This window comes from Siphateles boraxobius, unplaced genomic scaffold (assembly GCF_051911475.1).
Source record: "Siphateles boraxobius isolate OS27281-9 unplaced genomic scaffold, OSU_SipBor_1 7, whole genome shotgun sequence".
Classification (NCBI taxonomy): domain Eukaryota; kingdom Metazoa; phylum Chordata; class Actinopteri; order Cypriniformes; family Leuciscidae; genus Siphateles; species Siphateles boraxobius.
This window is the reverse complement of record NW_027509197.1, coordinates 16,458,138-16,475,184: the sequence shown is the minus strand read 5'-3', so window position 1 is coordinate 16,475,184 and position 17,047 is coordinate 16,458,138. Positions and strand designations below refer to the sequence as shown.

The window sequence follows — 17,047 nt, the reverse complement described above, 5'->3', positions numbered from 1 at the left end:
GAACAAAAACACAAGAAGTCCTATGCTATCATATTTTCTTGGTGACTTAAAATAGAATGTTTCATAATTCATTGCAACAGTTCACAGAAAAATAATATTTCTGTCATCATTTACTTACCCTCATGTCATTCAAAACCTGATTTTATAGTCTGATGCACAGAAGGAGAAATGTTGATAAATGTGCTGGTTGTTTTGTGAGTTGAACTTGAAAAGTTTATAGGATCAGTTCAATTTGTAAAAAAACAAAAATTATAATAATTATATATTATATATCTCAATCAGACTTTTATGATCTGTTTAATAAAAAAAAAGATGGGTTAATTTGTGAATTGGCAATCACTAAGCACTCTCATAAGCTCTAATGAATTCTCATGACCTTGCCAGTGAGAGTTAGGACAAATGTCAAGTTTGTCAGTGAATAATGGCTTAAAGTGGGTGTATTCCACTCACAAATCATATGTCAAGACAAAAAATAAATAGCACAAGTCATGTAAACCACATTAATCATTTCCCTATGGTGCTTTTTATGGTGAGTTTGTTATCATTCACTTTAATTATTTAAAAAAAGAGTTCTGATGATATTCTTTAAAAAATTCACCTTATGTGTTTTAAGGAACATATTCATAGGGTTGGAACAACATTAAAAATATATATTTGTATTATATTTAAAAATTGTATTTATTTAGTGGACTGTCTGCAAATGACTGTTTTTCTTTTCCTGTGTTTTCCGATAGTTGATCCTTTTGTGAGCTTCATTTGACTAGGTGTGTTCAGCTCTGGCTTGAACTGGTCCAGCACAAAATATTGGTGTGTGTTGGGGCATTGTAAGATATCAAAGCTGTATGACGTCACATACAAATTAGTAACGATTCAAATATGTGAAATCAACCTGCCCTAAGACTGCTTTGAATAGGGCAAGGGAGGGCTTTATGTTTCTGCCCATCCTGTCATTGTTACCTCAGCAGAAGTGACAGTGCTGTCAGACACTAACCTGTGGGCCGAGATTAAACAAAGCAAGCCTTGCTGCATGACGGTTACCATGCCACACCCGTACTGCCATAGAAACTGTACAGAGGCTCTGATTAAACAGGACTCATTCAATCCCTATAGGCTATAATTATAATAACTTACGCCACTTGTATATGTCTGAGGGTGTGTGTCTGTGAGCATGAAGTGAGGGTTTATCTGCGTCCACTGTCAGGTATTTGTCGGAAGAGTTCCAGGGTTCCTAATTTTAGAATTGAAAGGTCACTTTGACACTAGATGAAGTGCAGCAGTGATATGATTCCTGACTGTAACTATTTTTGGCTTGTTTTCTCCTTCATGCTCCTGGTGTAACTTTACATCCTTCAGAAACATGTTTGTGTTTACATCAAGAACACAACAAGAAGGCTACCATTTTGGCTTGTATTTTCTGTTCCGGGTTTGTGTAGACCATGTAATTTGCATATACTAACTGTAGGCTGGCCAAGAATTAGACTACACCTATCAGCACTGTCAAACACCGATATATGGTAGGGCTTATTAGGGCCCGAGCACCAATGGTGAGAGGACCCTATTGGAATTGCTCTGTTTTTTTAAAATGTTTTTACAACGACCCCTGCCAATTCATTCTAGAAAATGCATTTTTTGTGTTCTGAAACAATACATACAACCAGTAAACGATACATGGCAGTAAACCATCTGGAATGTGAGTGGAGAGTTTGCACCCATCATTAACGTTTTCAGATCTCTCACACTGATCTGAGATTTATAGCCCTTGTCGAGTTTGATGGCGACTGTTCACAGTCACACAGAAGGCAACGTGAGCAGAAATTGCAGCCTGTTGCCGGCAGGCTTGAGATAAGCAGGGCCTACATTCATTATTACTTATCAGTCCATGAAAAGCAAGTGTCTCAGAGAGGGAAACAACTCCAGGTCATCTGTCCCACTGGCAGCCTCTTCCAGCATGACAGCTGCTCAGTTTCATGACCTGTTTACATGTGCCAATAAACAAGATCAACACTACTTTACTTTTAAACACTGTAAATCTTATATTATTATTTTATAGTATTTTAAACACAGTGTTTAAAATACTTTTAAACACTGTAAATATATATATATATATGTGCGCATATGATATATATTTATACATGCACACAAACGCAGCCGTGCTGATACAGAGCCATATCGCACTCTTGCTTGTGTGATATCATATTCCATATAGATCTTGCATGTGTGTGAACAAGAAATATTTAATCATTTTAGTATTTATTTTTAAATGTTAATATCCTTTAGTTTAGTAACAATGTTACTGAAATATCATTAAAATACTGTTAAAGTTTTTATTTATAATATAGTTTTTATTAGGGATGCACATACCACTTTTTTCAGAATGAGTCTGATACTGATACTTTCATTTTTGGTACTTGCTGATACGGAGTATCGTTAGCTGTATTTCTATTGCATTTGTATTTTTTCATATTGGTTATAGAAACCAAAAGAAAATTAATCATATTAGTTTGCTTAATTCACAAATAGACATGTCTTTCATTTATTTTCATGCTTAATTATTCCTGTTAAACTGATTGTACGAGCTTCTGATACTCTTCTGTTCTGTTCACTGTTCATTATATTGCTCGTATTTTGTATATCGTATTTCATCTACAGCGCACATTAGAGCTATTCCAGTGCAGCGGCACAGTAATCACATGACCTTTTTCTGGAATAATGTAGGGTTAGAGAACCACACGTTATACATAAATCACATAACTTTAACTAAAATTTAATTTAGTAAGAGTTAGTTGTAATCCAACTAAGCGACCAGCAATCAAGCACATGCAACGGAAGTGTGCATGCTCTCTTTGCTATTGACATAATTTTTCAGTGTTGTCTGTGAGAAATAGATGTGCGTTCGACTAGCTTGTGCATCTATCAATCCACTTAGCCTGCATCACTTATCAGCTCGTGCACAGCAGCTATACATAAATATTTTTGTTTAATATTCTTTTAGTTAGATACATTCATAGACATCTTTTAGCTCTTGATATCTCCATGTCTCTGTTTGTTCTGTTGTCTGTTTCTTTGTCTGGACACAAACACTGTACACACAATGCGTCATATCGGTTATTGGTATAAAAGCATTTTAATGAGTTGAGTACACAAGCACAGTATTGGGACCGATGGACAAGGCATTTGTTGGTAGATGTAATCTGGTGAATCATAGTTTACAGGGTTTCATTTCTTGTCATTGTAGATGGTGAAATCTTGGTAGCTGTGTGAACTTTGTCTGTTTTATAATTGTCTCGTCCAGTGAACATATTGCCATGTTACTAGCACTTACCAAATGTTAATGATAAAGAATTGTATCTCTTTCTGCATTCCAGTAGTTTATAGACTTGTGCATTTGAACTGATTATGAGTCTTGATAGCACTTCACTTTTCAATTTCAAACCATATTAATTATGGATAGTCATCAGTTATTGACTTTAAGAGCAGCTCCAAATAAGAGGGCCAAATTATTCATAAAAGAAATGTGATCACAAATGCTGTCATGTCATTAATACAAACCTCTAAAACTGTAAGAGATATTGGGATGTCAATGTGGTGACTCTACCGAACATGAGAGCAACGCAACCTGGCTGTTTAGATCTTATTGGTTGTTTGCTTGCCAATGGTAGCATGCTGATTTATCAAAACATCTAATAGGCTGTTTAAGATCTATGGGCGATGCCAGGCATTTTAATGAAAATATCGAGCGCTATATCTAACTTTTTTTTTATATCGTTACCGACAATGGTGTACCTTCGATAAATACCGATACCGTTTTCTCGCCCAGCCTTATTCTGTATGTTTCAGAGTTTTTCTTTTTCAGCAGCAATACAGTGTGGCAGAGTTTGACAGTATTGTTCTTATTGACTGCAGATGCCATCATCTCATGCCCCAGCACTAAACTGATTGACCAAAATCATTTTTAAAGCAGTTATCCTAGTACATGAAAACGTACTCTGAGGTCGGCTGCTGGATACGTTTAGCTGATTATTGAAAAATGCTTGAAAATAGATGTGCTTAATGTTGTACTCCTAATTATTAGATTTAAATACACTACCGTTCATCATTATCAACAATCATCACAGCTTGATTATTGTATCTCCCTCTATATTGGAATAAGTAATCAAATATAAATCGTCTTCAGATGGTTCAAAATGTAGCTGCCAGACTTCTGACTGGCACCCATATATTTGATCACATCTACTCTGTATTATGCTCTTTGCATTTACTCTTTGAGTTTCATTTTTTGTGTGCTTTAAAAAAAAAAAAAACTTTAAGGCTCTGAGGAATGGCTCCTGAATATCTCCTTGATCTTTTAAATCTAAATTCATCGGTTAGATCTCTGAGGTCTTCTGAGCAAAGAGTGTTGATGGTTCCGAGATCCAGATTAAAGTCGAAGGGGGACCGTGCCTTTTCTATTGTTGTGCCGAAACTGTGGAACAGTCTTCCAGTTTCCCTCAGATTAACCTCTTCAGAATCTGAATTTAAATCCAAGTTAAAAACTTGTCTTTTTACCTAGGCTTATAATTTTCCCTAGAGTATAAGTATTATACTCAGTGTTTTGATACTCTCCTCCTTCTCATTGCATTGCGGTCTAAATTGTCTATATTTATTCTTGTCTTTTTTTAGCAAGGTTTTGTACAGCACTGTTCAACTTCTGTTATTCTTATTGTGCTTTATACATTTTGATTTGATTTAGTTCTGAATACCTTTCGTTGGTTTGGGATCAGTACGTGACATTAAAGTTGTAAAAAAAAATTGTTTCATATAAATTCTGCTCTTTCGACATTCATTAAACAATTCTGAAAAAATATATAGATATTTCCACAAAAATATTAAGGAGCATGACTGTTTTTAACATTGATAATAATAAGCCAAGTTTCTTGAGCAGCAAATCATCATACTAAAGTGATTTCTGAAGGATTTTGTGACTATGAAGACTCTGAAGTATCTGAAAATACAGCTTTGCCATCACATTTCTATCAAAAACATTAAATGATCTTATCTACCACAAACTTTTGAATTTTAGCAAGTCTGTTTAGGTCAGTAAAAAGTACTATTGGTGGACTGTTTGTTCAATTATTTAAAAGATCCACTTTTCAGTGTTGTGAATTATAATATAATGTTTTCATTATAAGTGCTGTGGTAGAATGAATATGTAATTTGCTCAATGGTGTGTGGCACTGGATGGCATCAGTGGTCTCTATGACAGGGACACTGGTATATTGTGAATTACTCAATTGTCCATGCCATGAGTAGACAAACAAGAGCTGCATTTGTGCAACACTCGCTCATCCGACTAGTGAAAATTATTCTTTATACAATTTTTTACTTATAGCTGGTGAATCGGATAAGAATGTAACGAGCCTTTTGGGAGATATTAAATCAATCACAGCCAATGCCTCCATTTAAAGGTATATGTTGTATCATAGAGCTGAGTAAAAACACAAAGAATGATTGATGCAAGCTGGCATGACTAATTAGTGACATTCGTATATAAAATCAGGAACATTCTTTACCCGCTGAATGTTACTGAACTGGGCTGTGAGGTCTTACTCTCCCAGCTATGCACACACACCCACTTTATAAATGAGGGGTGTTGATGTGTCATGAATCTGCCCGTCCATTGTCACAGTGTCATTTTATTGCATTTCCCAAAAGGGTTTGGCAGGCCTTTTATGGACTAAAAGTATTTCGAAATAGAGGACGGATGTACGACTGTAAAATTCCAGAAATATGCTGTGGATATTGTGTAACTGAAGTCTAGTCTTGTGTCCATGTGTATTTTACATTATGTGTAGGTGATATTCTCTGTTGTAGACTATCCTACTTTTTCACTCACTTTGTGAGCCTCTGTGGTTTGGACATTGTTTGGAGGGAAACAGAACAGTGCCATTTAGAAACTTCTATTGTGTTTTATTTTGAAATGTTCCTACTCAATAATCGCACATACAGAAATGGTTTGGTTTCTATAGAGAGACAAATCCCAATTGTAGCTGTGACTTTCCCACAGACTGGTACAATACTTTGTTATGACATTGACCTGCTCAGACAGTATCTTTAGGCCCTAAAATGGTCAGAATAAAGTAAAGGAATGTAACTTAGTTTCTGAGTTCATTACACATGAATATTAAAGAATGCAGCAGGTTGATGTCGCCTTTTGTGAGAATGTAACAGTGCAAACATTACATTCTCACAAATGTGCAAACATTATATTCTCACAAATCTGCAAACATTATATTCTCACAAATGGTCATTAGCGTAAACAAAAATTTTTGCCTTGGGAACAGACGGGGGATTTTATAAGCAATTTAACGCAGTCTTGTACTTGTTTAGACACATTAGTTCAAAGCATTTAAAGCCTGATGTGTGAATAGTGACCCTATTGAAAAGCATGTGTGCTCTGATTATGTCTGACAGTGTTTTGAATAGAATAATGAGCTGTTGTAATTGGAATGTTCCAGCCACAGTTCTCTTACTAAAGGATGGAGAATTAAAAGTGGCAAGAGTGGCTGTTAAACATAAATGCGCTAGTTGGATAAGTGTCAGTTCACCCAAAAAAGAAAATCCCATTAGTATGTATTACTCAGCTGGAACACAATAGTGAATTTTTAATAAATATTCTGTCCACACTTTTTAATATATTGAATGAGGACAGGGGCTGTCAAGCTCCAAAATGATTTTAAAAAGCACCATAAAAGTATTGGAAAAGTGGTCTGTGCTCCTCATGTGCTCTTTCTGCATGTCTTACGATGCATATTATTAGGGCTGCAACTAACGATTATTTTGATAATCGATTAATCGGACGATTATTTTTTCGATTAATCGATTAATCGGATAGAAATTAAATTAGATTTTTTTTTATAACTAAATAAAACCGTAAATCAGGGTATTTATGTGTAAAAGTGTACTTTAAAAAGTGCAAAAGCCACACATTGAGTTTTACTAATATCAATATTTGCATTGTTTTTAATGATAATTGCTGATGGCAAGTTGACAAACATGATTATTGTTAAAAAATGATATCAAACATATTATGTTTTAACAAAATTTTTGTTAAAACAAATTTACACAGACATGTTGTTCAGATGTGAATATCTGAACTAAAAACAAACTAAAAACATCTAAAATATATAATTCATTTAATTTTTATTTAAAATTAATTATATATAAGGAATATAAGGATAAAGAATATAATATATATTATATATATAATATAGAAAATAATATAATATAAGGATAAATTGATTAAATAAATATAGAAAGACTGAAAACAATTGTGTGAACGTAGAGCCGCAGTAGATCGCGTTTGAAAAACAATTAAAACTTAGTAGACAAATGCTATAAAAAGAGAACGGAATGGAGGTAACGTTACCCAGCAAGCTAACAGGCTTGAGTAAAGGACAGGAGAAATTATGCATTAGTGCACAAGCATTCGCTGAAAACCACTGAGTACAGTGACTAAAAAACAATATTTTACTGCTGCTGTTATTAACTGCCTTTGTATTTAATGCTTCACTTTGTAAACACCGTTTTAATTTAACCTATTTCTGCGGTAGCGCTATTTTAATCCATCACTTACGTTGGGAGCGAACTGATTGCACAACCTGATGCTCGAGACAAAATACAGACATCCCGGAAGTCCCGGGAGTCTCCCGCATATTGATTGCGGCTCCCTGATGCCCGCGAATTAGTTCAAACTCGCGAAATCTAGAGCGCGCAAGCAAGAGCGCGCATGCGAGACAGATGAGACTGCTCCAAACCGTGTAGCGCGCGCGCTCGGCAGAGCGCCTGAGGGAGAGAGACCTTCCGTGTGTGTTTTTTTTTTTTTTTTTTTTTTTTTTTTTTTATTGAAGAAATGTTTTACAGTAGTGCAAATATACATTTCTTAGAAATATAGAACATTTCCAAAAAAGCATCTATTGTACATAGTCAAATTTGCACTGTTAAAGGATACAGAACGAGAATAAAAAAATAAAAAAAATAAAACAATACATAAATAAATAAAAATAAATTTTAAATAAAAAAAATAATAAAAAACGGCAGAGATATAGCTCATGGAACATGGAGGATCTCATCATATTTTTTCAGAAAAGACGTACATTTTCTATTATCAATTGTTCTTAATGATTTGATTAAATAATTGACTTCACAAAGGAAATCATTAAAAGAAGGAATTTTCTTACGAAATTTTTGCTTGTGAAAGTAAAATTTTGCCACAATGATAAGAAAGTTAACAGTAGACTCTAAAGATTTGTTAGGGTTTTCAAAACGACAAATTACATCCTTTAAGCATAGATTACTAATCACATTAACTTTCGAAAAACAATAAGCACTTAAATCATTCCAGAAAATTGAAGAAACATTACAAGAAAAAAACAAATGACAGACGTCTTCAACTTCATTATTACAGAAGGTGCATACCTCAGCTACATCACAGTATTTGGATAAATGCGCATTACAAGGGTATATATTATGCAAAATTTTAAAGTGCACTTCTCTCATTTTATTGGGTATACAATATTTAAATGGTAGTAACCATGTTTTCCTCCACTGAATGTTATCTATTATAGAATTCCAAAAGAATTTTCCTTTTGGAGTACATAGATTTCTAGATTGAGAGAGTTGACGAATAAGTTTATTATTACAATCTTTACTTAAAAGTGAAACACCACCCAAACATAACAAGGATAAATGTTTAGAACATGCCTCATAGGTAAGGGAAGCTTTCATCAGACATAATAAACCACTCGGAATAGCCTTTGTAACAGAGTTAAATTCTTTAAACGGGACAGGATATTGGTAGATATTCATAAAACTCTCATAGGATAACAAATCACCATTAGAGTTGAATAGATCTGCAATAAAAATTATGTTTTTATTAAACCATTTCTCAAGAAAGAGTGATCTATTTCTTATTTTAACATCTGAATTATTCCATAAGATGGTTTTATGGGGGGAAAAGTTGTGGTTGTAAACCAATTTCCAGGCTAATAGAGCTTGTTGATGAAAACTAGCCAATTTAATGGGTAATTTACCAGTGGAGTAATTACATTTCATCAAAAAAGAAAGGCCACCTACCCTTTTAAATATGTTATTTGGGATAAAATACCACATAGTGTCTGACCCAAGCAAGCATCTCTTCAACCAATTAATTTTGAATGTATTATTTGTATCGTCAAAGTTCAGGACTTCAAGACCGCCCTCACTTCTTTTGTTTGCTAAAATATACTTCTTCAATTTGTGAGATTTATTGTTCCAAACAAAATCAAGAAAAATTTTATCAATATTTTTGGAGGTGTGATTATCTACAGCTAAAGACAGGGAAGGGTACACAAACCTGGATAATCCCTCTGCTTTGGATAAAAACACTCTGCCTAAAATTGACAGATCTCTTTGTAGCCAACTATTAAAAATAAATTTAGTTTTGGACAGACGTGAAGAAAAATTCAGAAACTGTCTACTAATTAAATTTTTCGTTATATGAATCCCCAAATATTTCACTTCATTTTTAACTGGTATATTTTCAATTTCAGATTCTACATTGTCAAATAAGCAAATAATTTCACACTTGGATAAATTAAGTTTGAGTCCAGAAGCATTAGAGAAGGCATTGATTGTAGTTAATACTGGAGAAACTTGCATTTTATCTTTTAAGAATACAGTAGTATCATCTGCTAATTGTGAAATACGAATCTCTCTGTTAAAAATACTAAGACCAACAAAGTTATCATTACGCAAAATATCAATGGATAATGTTTCTACAACCACTAAAAATAACAATGGGCTTAAAGGGCAACCCTGTCTTATTCCACGAAGAATAGGAAACCTTGGTGATGTTCGTGAATTTAAAATTAAACAGCTATCAATATCTTTGTACAACATTTGGACAATATTAATAAAACTGGATGGGAATCCAAAGGCCCTTAAAGAGCTTATAAGGAACTGGTGCTCTACAGTGTCGAAAGCCTTGTAAAAGTCAAGGAATAAGATGATTGCATCAGACTCAATTTCTTCTTTGTAATCAATAAGATCCAGAACAAGACGAGTATTACAGCTAATATGACGTCCCTTCATAAAGCCGGTCTGTGTTTCATTAATGATATGATGTAAATGTTGTTTTAATCTCTTGGCAAATATAGAAGCAAATAATTTATAATCAAAATTTAAAAGTGTAATAGGACGCCAATTATCAATTAAAGTTACATCTTTGTCCGGTTTGGGAATAAGAGATATCACTCCTTGTTTCATAGTGGGAATCATCGTTCCAGATTTAATACATTCTTGAAGCATTGAAAAAAAGGGTTGCTCTAAAATTTCCCAGAAGTGTATAAAGAATTCTAAAGTGAGGCCATCGCAACCAGGCGACTTCCCTTTTTTCATCGATTTCATTGCATCCCTAATTTCATTTAATGACACAGGAGCCTCACATAATAACTTAAATTCATCACTAATTTGCGGTATATAGTTCTTAATTTGATGTAGGTATGAATCACTTTGGTTTGCTTGAAAATCAGAGGAGTATAAGTTTCTATAAAAATTTGTGACAAAATTTTCTATTTCTTCCGGGTGTTTTGAAACAGAATTTTTAATTTGCAAAGCAGAAATGCTTTTCCTTTTAAAATTCCTTTTCTCAAGTGAAAAGAAATAGCTTGTATTTTTCTCTCCCTCCTCTATCCATCTCGCCCTAGACCTGACGAAGGCACCTTTAACTATTTTAATATATATCTGGTCTAATTCTAATTGCATGGTTTTTAACTGACTAATTTCTGTAACAGAGAGATTCTCTTTTTTGATTAAGTTATTAATGCTGCTTAACAAGTTAGCTTCTTTATCAGCATTAACCACTTTAAGGGCCTTAGCTCTATTAATAGCTAGTGATCGAGCTTTAAATTTAAAAAATTCCCAATTAGCATCATGTGACTCAAACTCATTTTTAAAAAAAATTTGTTTAACTAATCCCTTGATCTGATCATTAAATATTTTATCTTTTAGCAGAGTATTGTTCATCTTCCAGTAACCACGCAAGGTATTCTTCCTTTGTTTTGTTTGCAAATTCAACTTAATTACTAAGTGGTCCGAGAATGGAGCATAATGGTGACTAACATCAAACACATACTGCAGTATCTGTTGAGAAATCCGTGTGTGTGCGTACCAGTAAACGCTCCCCGTGACGTAAGCAGACCAACTAATCGATAATGACATTCGTTGACAACGATTTTCATAATCGATTATAATCGATTTTATCGATTAATTGTTGCAGCCCTACATATTATATCTTTTTGTGAGAAACAAAACCAAGATTGAAATGTTACTGACTGCTTTTATGATAGCTTTTAACATACCTTTTATGGTGTCTTTGCGTCCTTTTTGATGTTTGAAAGTATAAGTCCTGATGTTTGAAAGTATAAGTCCTGATTCATTGTAATTGCAAGGAAAAGAGTTCAAAATGTCTTTAATCAGATTGGATCATAAATGTTGATTTTGCTGATTTAGCTTTCCCTTTCAAGATCAGTGCATTCTCCATAAGATAACAGATTTTGATTTTATTTTTTCAAAAAGGATTTGCTGATAAATAAATGCCTCATATTCATGTGAGTGAACAGCTGATCAAAATACACCCTAGAGTTTCCCAAAATAAAATAATTTCCTTCCATCTCTTCTCACCCCAACAAAGAGTCCTTTGGCTTTTTCAGAGATCATAAATTATCATTAGGTAACAAGCATTAGAATGTTCATGACCATTTTTTTCTTCTTCTTCAAACAGCTTTATAAATGTGGACTTTGTTCTGATGGCAGACACAGACCTTTTTTTTTTCTTTTTCCTCTTGCAACTTTTATTGGAGCAATAAATTGCTGTTATCGTGACCAGGGAGCGCCTTCATTCAGCTTGTTGAACATGTCATACAGGTTCACCTGCTTGAAAAACACAGGTTGCTGACTAGCATAATCACTCTTCAACCTCTCAGCTGTTGAGCTCTAAAAAATAATTCCCCTCCCACTTGACATAAGCTATAATTTAAAAATTAATTTAAAAAAATGTTGATGTGCATGGACAAATCATTTATAATAAATACTGCAATATTCCATTAAAAAATAAGAATTGTTAATTTTGATTTCGTGGTGACTTTAAATACTCTGGATACTCAACATACTAAAATGTACGGTCTAGGCCTGAGCTACTGTACTATTGTATTACCTATATCTCTAGGAAAATGGGGCATATGTAGATGAGGGCCAAATGATTACATGTTAATATCCAAAAATTACATTGTGTCATGCGATAATAAAAGTAAAAATAAGACTGTGGCAATGAGTTTTGTAAAACCGTAAGGTAGGCCACATACATTGAATCATTATAACTGGAACAGGAACTTTTTTTTAATTTTTTTTATGTAATAACAAAAGCAAGACAAAAGGAGTCAAATGTTGGCTAGTTAGCATGGGCCTATTTGCACCTGCTGATATATACCTTAAATATCCACTCTGGACACACAAAAAAAGCATTTTTCTTCATTCACATATCCATTTAAAAGCTGTGTATCTATTTTTTAAGTAATGTGTTAAAAATAGTAATGATGAAGATAATGATTATTATTGTTGTAGTTTATATCTTAATTCCCTGCATATATACATATTAATTTAATATATAATATCAATAAACTATTGTTGTAGTTTATATCTTAATTCCCTGCATATATACATATTAATTTAATATATAATATCAATAAACTACTATTTCATTATATTGTAGTACATGTTTATCCAGTGCCCTATTTATGCGGGCTCTTAAGGGGCCACAACAAAAGGATTCTTTACATGCAACAAAAGGATATCAGGAATCTTAGATTCAAAATGCCATAGATGTTTTACATCTATGAATATGGCATTTTTATAGTGATCCTATTTGGTTTTAACCTTAGGTGACAGTGCTCATAAATAACCAGTCAAGGACAAGATTGTGACAAAAAATAAGAACATATGCAGTACATATACTGTCTTATTTTTTTTTCTGCTTATTTTGCTTGTTGCATTTAATATATTGTCAATTTAGGGTGGAGCTAGTGTTAGTAGGGTTGTTTTTCTGTTGTTTTTCTGGTCTTTATATCTGCTGTCAACCATCCCTATGTCGCTGTGTTTGTCAGTGTGTTTGAGTGAATATTTTTTCAGTGTGTATCCTTTTGTATAGAGCTGCTGGGAGCCGGCCTGATGGGATTGTGCTCTCACCTTCTAGCTCATTCACTAGGGCACACAGAAACCCAAAACATGCCCACTGTTCTTTTATTGTCCTTTTCCCAGACTGTGAGTGATTAACCAAACACATTTTCTCCCCTACAGACGCCAGGAGAGCAGCAGGAGGCTCAAAAATGTAAGTGCTAATGCTGAATTATTTGGGTTGATGTGAAATCATGTTTATCCCCTAATTTGCTCAATTGAAATATGTTGTGAGCTTTCAGAGTCTTTGCTTCATTCATGTGGTATCAAATAAAATGCTCACTTAACAGTTCATATTGCGGTTTGTGTTTCTCTGTTTATCTCTTAAAGTATCACAGTAGCAGTATGTCATAGTAATATTTCAAGACGCTTCAGCTAAAACTCAAGTACACTGATCAAGACATCCCTGACCTCTATAGAAAACATGCAGTGGCCCAAAGAGTATCTGGACACAAGTGTGAATGTCTGAACAAAATACTGTATCTAAGCAGGCCTTACTATTGTAACGAATTAAACAAAAATATTTAGATTATTAATAAATTTAGTTAGATTTCAAGTTATAAAACAATAGATAAAGTACACAACCGTTCAAAAGTTTGGGGTCAGTATATATTTTAATGATTTTGAAAAGTTTCTTATGCTCACCAAGCCTGTGTTTACTTAACATTTTACAATATAAATATTTTACAGTATCATTACAATTTAAAATAACCTTATTCTATTGTACTGTTTTCAAATGTAATTTACTCCTGTGTTGTCAAAGCTGAATTTTCAGCATCATTACTCCAGTCTTCAGTGTCACATGATCCTTCAGATATCATTATAATATGCTGATTTGATGCACAAAAACATTTCTTATTGTTATCAATGTTGAGAACAGTTGTGCTGCTTAATATTTATGTGGAAACTATGATAAAAAGAATCTGTATTCGAATATAAAGATAAAAAGTACAAAATCTGTAAAATTCTTTACTGTCACTTTTGATCATTTTAATGCATCCTTGCTAAATAAGAGTATTATTTTTTTTTTTTAACTTTCTGATCCCAAACTAGTAGTGTATATTCTTGACAATTAGGACAAAATAAATAAAAATAAAAATGATTAAAAAAAATATATATATATATATATATATATATATATATATATATGTATAATTTTTAATATGTTTGTCCTAATTGTAAAGAATATATAAACAGTGAACTGATTTTATGTATAAACACTAAAATGACCACTTGAGTATAGGAAACGTCTCAAAAAGGGTATATAAAAAAAAAAGTTCAATATTTTTTAGGGCCAGTGTATATAATATCTTAAAATTGTACAATGTGATTTATCTAGTTTCTGTTGATATCTCGGCATGCATTGTTTATTGACATACAACTTTGTTGCAATATGCACTAATACAATTGTGTTGATTTGTCTCACAGGTTCTGATCACCATATATTGGCTGGGCAGAAAGGCACATGCTGATCCTTTTTACAATGGACCTTACCTAAAACTAAAGGCTTTTGAGGAATTACTTGGCACAGCACTATATAAGGTAAGATTATTCAGTATTGGACTGTAGTATTTACGCTTGGATATTACTGTATATAGGAGTTTGTGAATACTGTGGATTCTTCTATACTATCTGACCATGTACAGTAAATCTAATTTTACAACCATTCTGGCATTTAAAATGTCTTGCTAAGAATACAGCATACTAGTCTCATGGTATGGAACACAGTCAGCCAATAGCAATTAATTCAACTGATTGCATTGATACTGTTGACCATTACGTATTGTAAATAAACCCGCAAAAAACATGTCTTATATGATTTTGAACGGAATTTGACCGTGCTTATTCTTAGTCAGAATCATCTATGTTGATGGAGGCTGTATGATGTGTTTGTTGTTTGTGTTTTTCCCTTGTGCATGCTGTGTGTCGGCCTGTCTCCCTCACACTCACACCCTTGTGCTCGACAGGCACTAGAGGATTGCACATCACTGCGGGGCAGTGCACAAAACAGCACTTGTAGTGATAGCTGGTACTCAGAGAAAGAAGAGCTCTTCCCGCTACGGGCTGGACACAGGAGAGAAGACTCTCTAGACAGCCTCGACTCGCTGGGCTCCAGAACTTACAGCACATCCTCAGACGCTACACTCAAAGGAAGCAGCGAGGGTAAGACTCTTCAATCTCTGAAGTCACTCTTGTGCATTCTAGCTTGACTTTGAGAGTCAGAGATGAGTAGTTGTACGAGAGGTGGAGGTGGATATCTCCACCTCATTATCTCCATATCATTTTGTGTCTTTTTAAACAAAACGCTCTCCACCAGTGCAAGAAAAATATGCAGTCAAGTTTAAAAACCTGACCACAGATAGCTTTGGCTGAAATGTAGTTAATAAATTAATTAAAGGATTAGTTCACTCCAGAATTAAAATGTCCTGATAATTTACTCACCCCCATGTCATCCAAGATGTTCATGTCTGTCTTTCTTTAGTCGAAAATAAATGAAGGATTTTGAGGAAAACATTCCAGGATTTTTTCTCCATATAGTGGACTTCAATAGGGTACAATGGTTTGAAGGTCCAAATTGCAGTTTCAATGCAGCTTCAAAGGGCTCTATACGATCCCAGCCGAGGAATAAGGGTCTAATGTAGTGAAGCGATCTGTCTTAAAGAAATGAAAATGTATATACTTTTTACCACAAATGCTCATCTTGCAGGTCCACGGCGTCAGTCTTTACGTAATCACGCTGTAAATGTCACGCGTGACGTAGGGGGAAGTACCGACCCAGTTTTTACAAAGCTAATGTGACTGGTGAAATGTGAAAGACTTCACCCTTTACAAAAAAAAAGGTAAAACAATGATGTCAGACGATTTTGAAGTTGGAGGAGAAAATGAGATAATTATATAAATGAGTTATTCGCCCTAGCTTTTTGAACCGGAAGACGCGTGACCTTTCCAACGTGATTACGTAATGTGTGCACATCGCAGAGCTAGTGCCAAGACGAGCAATTGTGGATAAAAAGTGTATATACATTTTTAATTTTTTCAGAAAATGACAGATCGTTTCGCTAGATAAGACCCTTATTCCTCGGCTGGGATCGTGTCGAGCCTTTGGAGCTGCATTGAAACTGCAATTTGGACCTTCAACCCATTTGTCCCTGTTGAAGTCCACTATAATGGAGAAAAATCCTGGAATTTTTTCCTCTCAAACCATAATTTCTTTTTGACTGAAGAAGGGAAAACATGAAGATCTTGGATGACATGGGGGTGAGTAAATTATCAGGAAATTTTAATTCTAGAGTGAACTCTTGCTTGTCAAAACAAATGCCTGGTGCCCTCTAGTGGTATTCAAACTATACCTTTTAATGCTTTAGTGAGCTATATTTTGCTGTCTGTGACAGTCAGCAGATACTGTTTTGATGGAAAGTGCAAACTCCCATCAATTCATACTCTTCTACATGTTTGCGTTTCAATGACATTAGCATCTTTTTACGCTGTCATGGTCCCAGGGGCTCAATTGCAGCTCATGAGGAAGGTGCTGATGTAATTAGCTGCTGATATAATTAGTGTGCTGGACTGTCTACTACACGTTCACCCCAGTGAGAAATTTTTTCTTATTCCCCACTGACCTGCCAATGAGTCAGACGCATCCCTCGATCATGTTTACTACAGAGAAGTGTGTTAAAAAAAGCTGTCTTCTTTCCGTGTAAAATATGTACATCAATACAAATTGTGTAAATATATATTATGATGATAAAGACATTTTCAGAGAATTCCATTCAAAAGTTTGGGGTCGGTCAGATTTTATAAT

The 17,047-nt window shown here is 34.1% G+C and overlaps 1 protein-coding gene across 3 annotated transcripts in view; it reads left to right on the top strand.

Annotated features, from left to right (window-relative positions):
* lmo7a (LIM domain 7a) overlaps positions 1–17,047 on the top strand; it is a 66,620-nt gene that overhangs the window by 27,278 nt on the left and 22,295 nt on the right. For all 3 annotated transcript variants that reach the window (XM_077217026.1, XM_077217029.1, XM_077217027.1), the window contains 3 exons: positions 13,369–13,399; positions 14,674–14,787; positions 15,213–15,408. In XM_077217026.1, the coding sequence (XP_077073141.1) occupies positions 13,369–13,399; positions 14,674–14,787; positions 15,213–15,408 (341 nt within the window). The remainder of the gene's footprint in view (positions 1–13,368; positions 13,400–14,673; positions 14,788–15,212; positions 15,409–17,047) is intronic.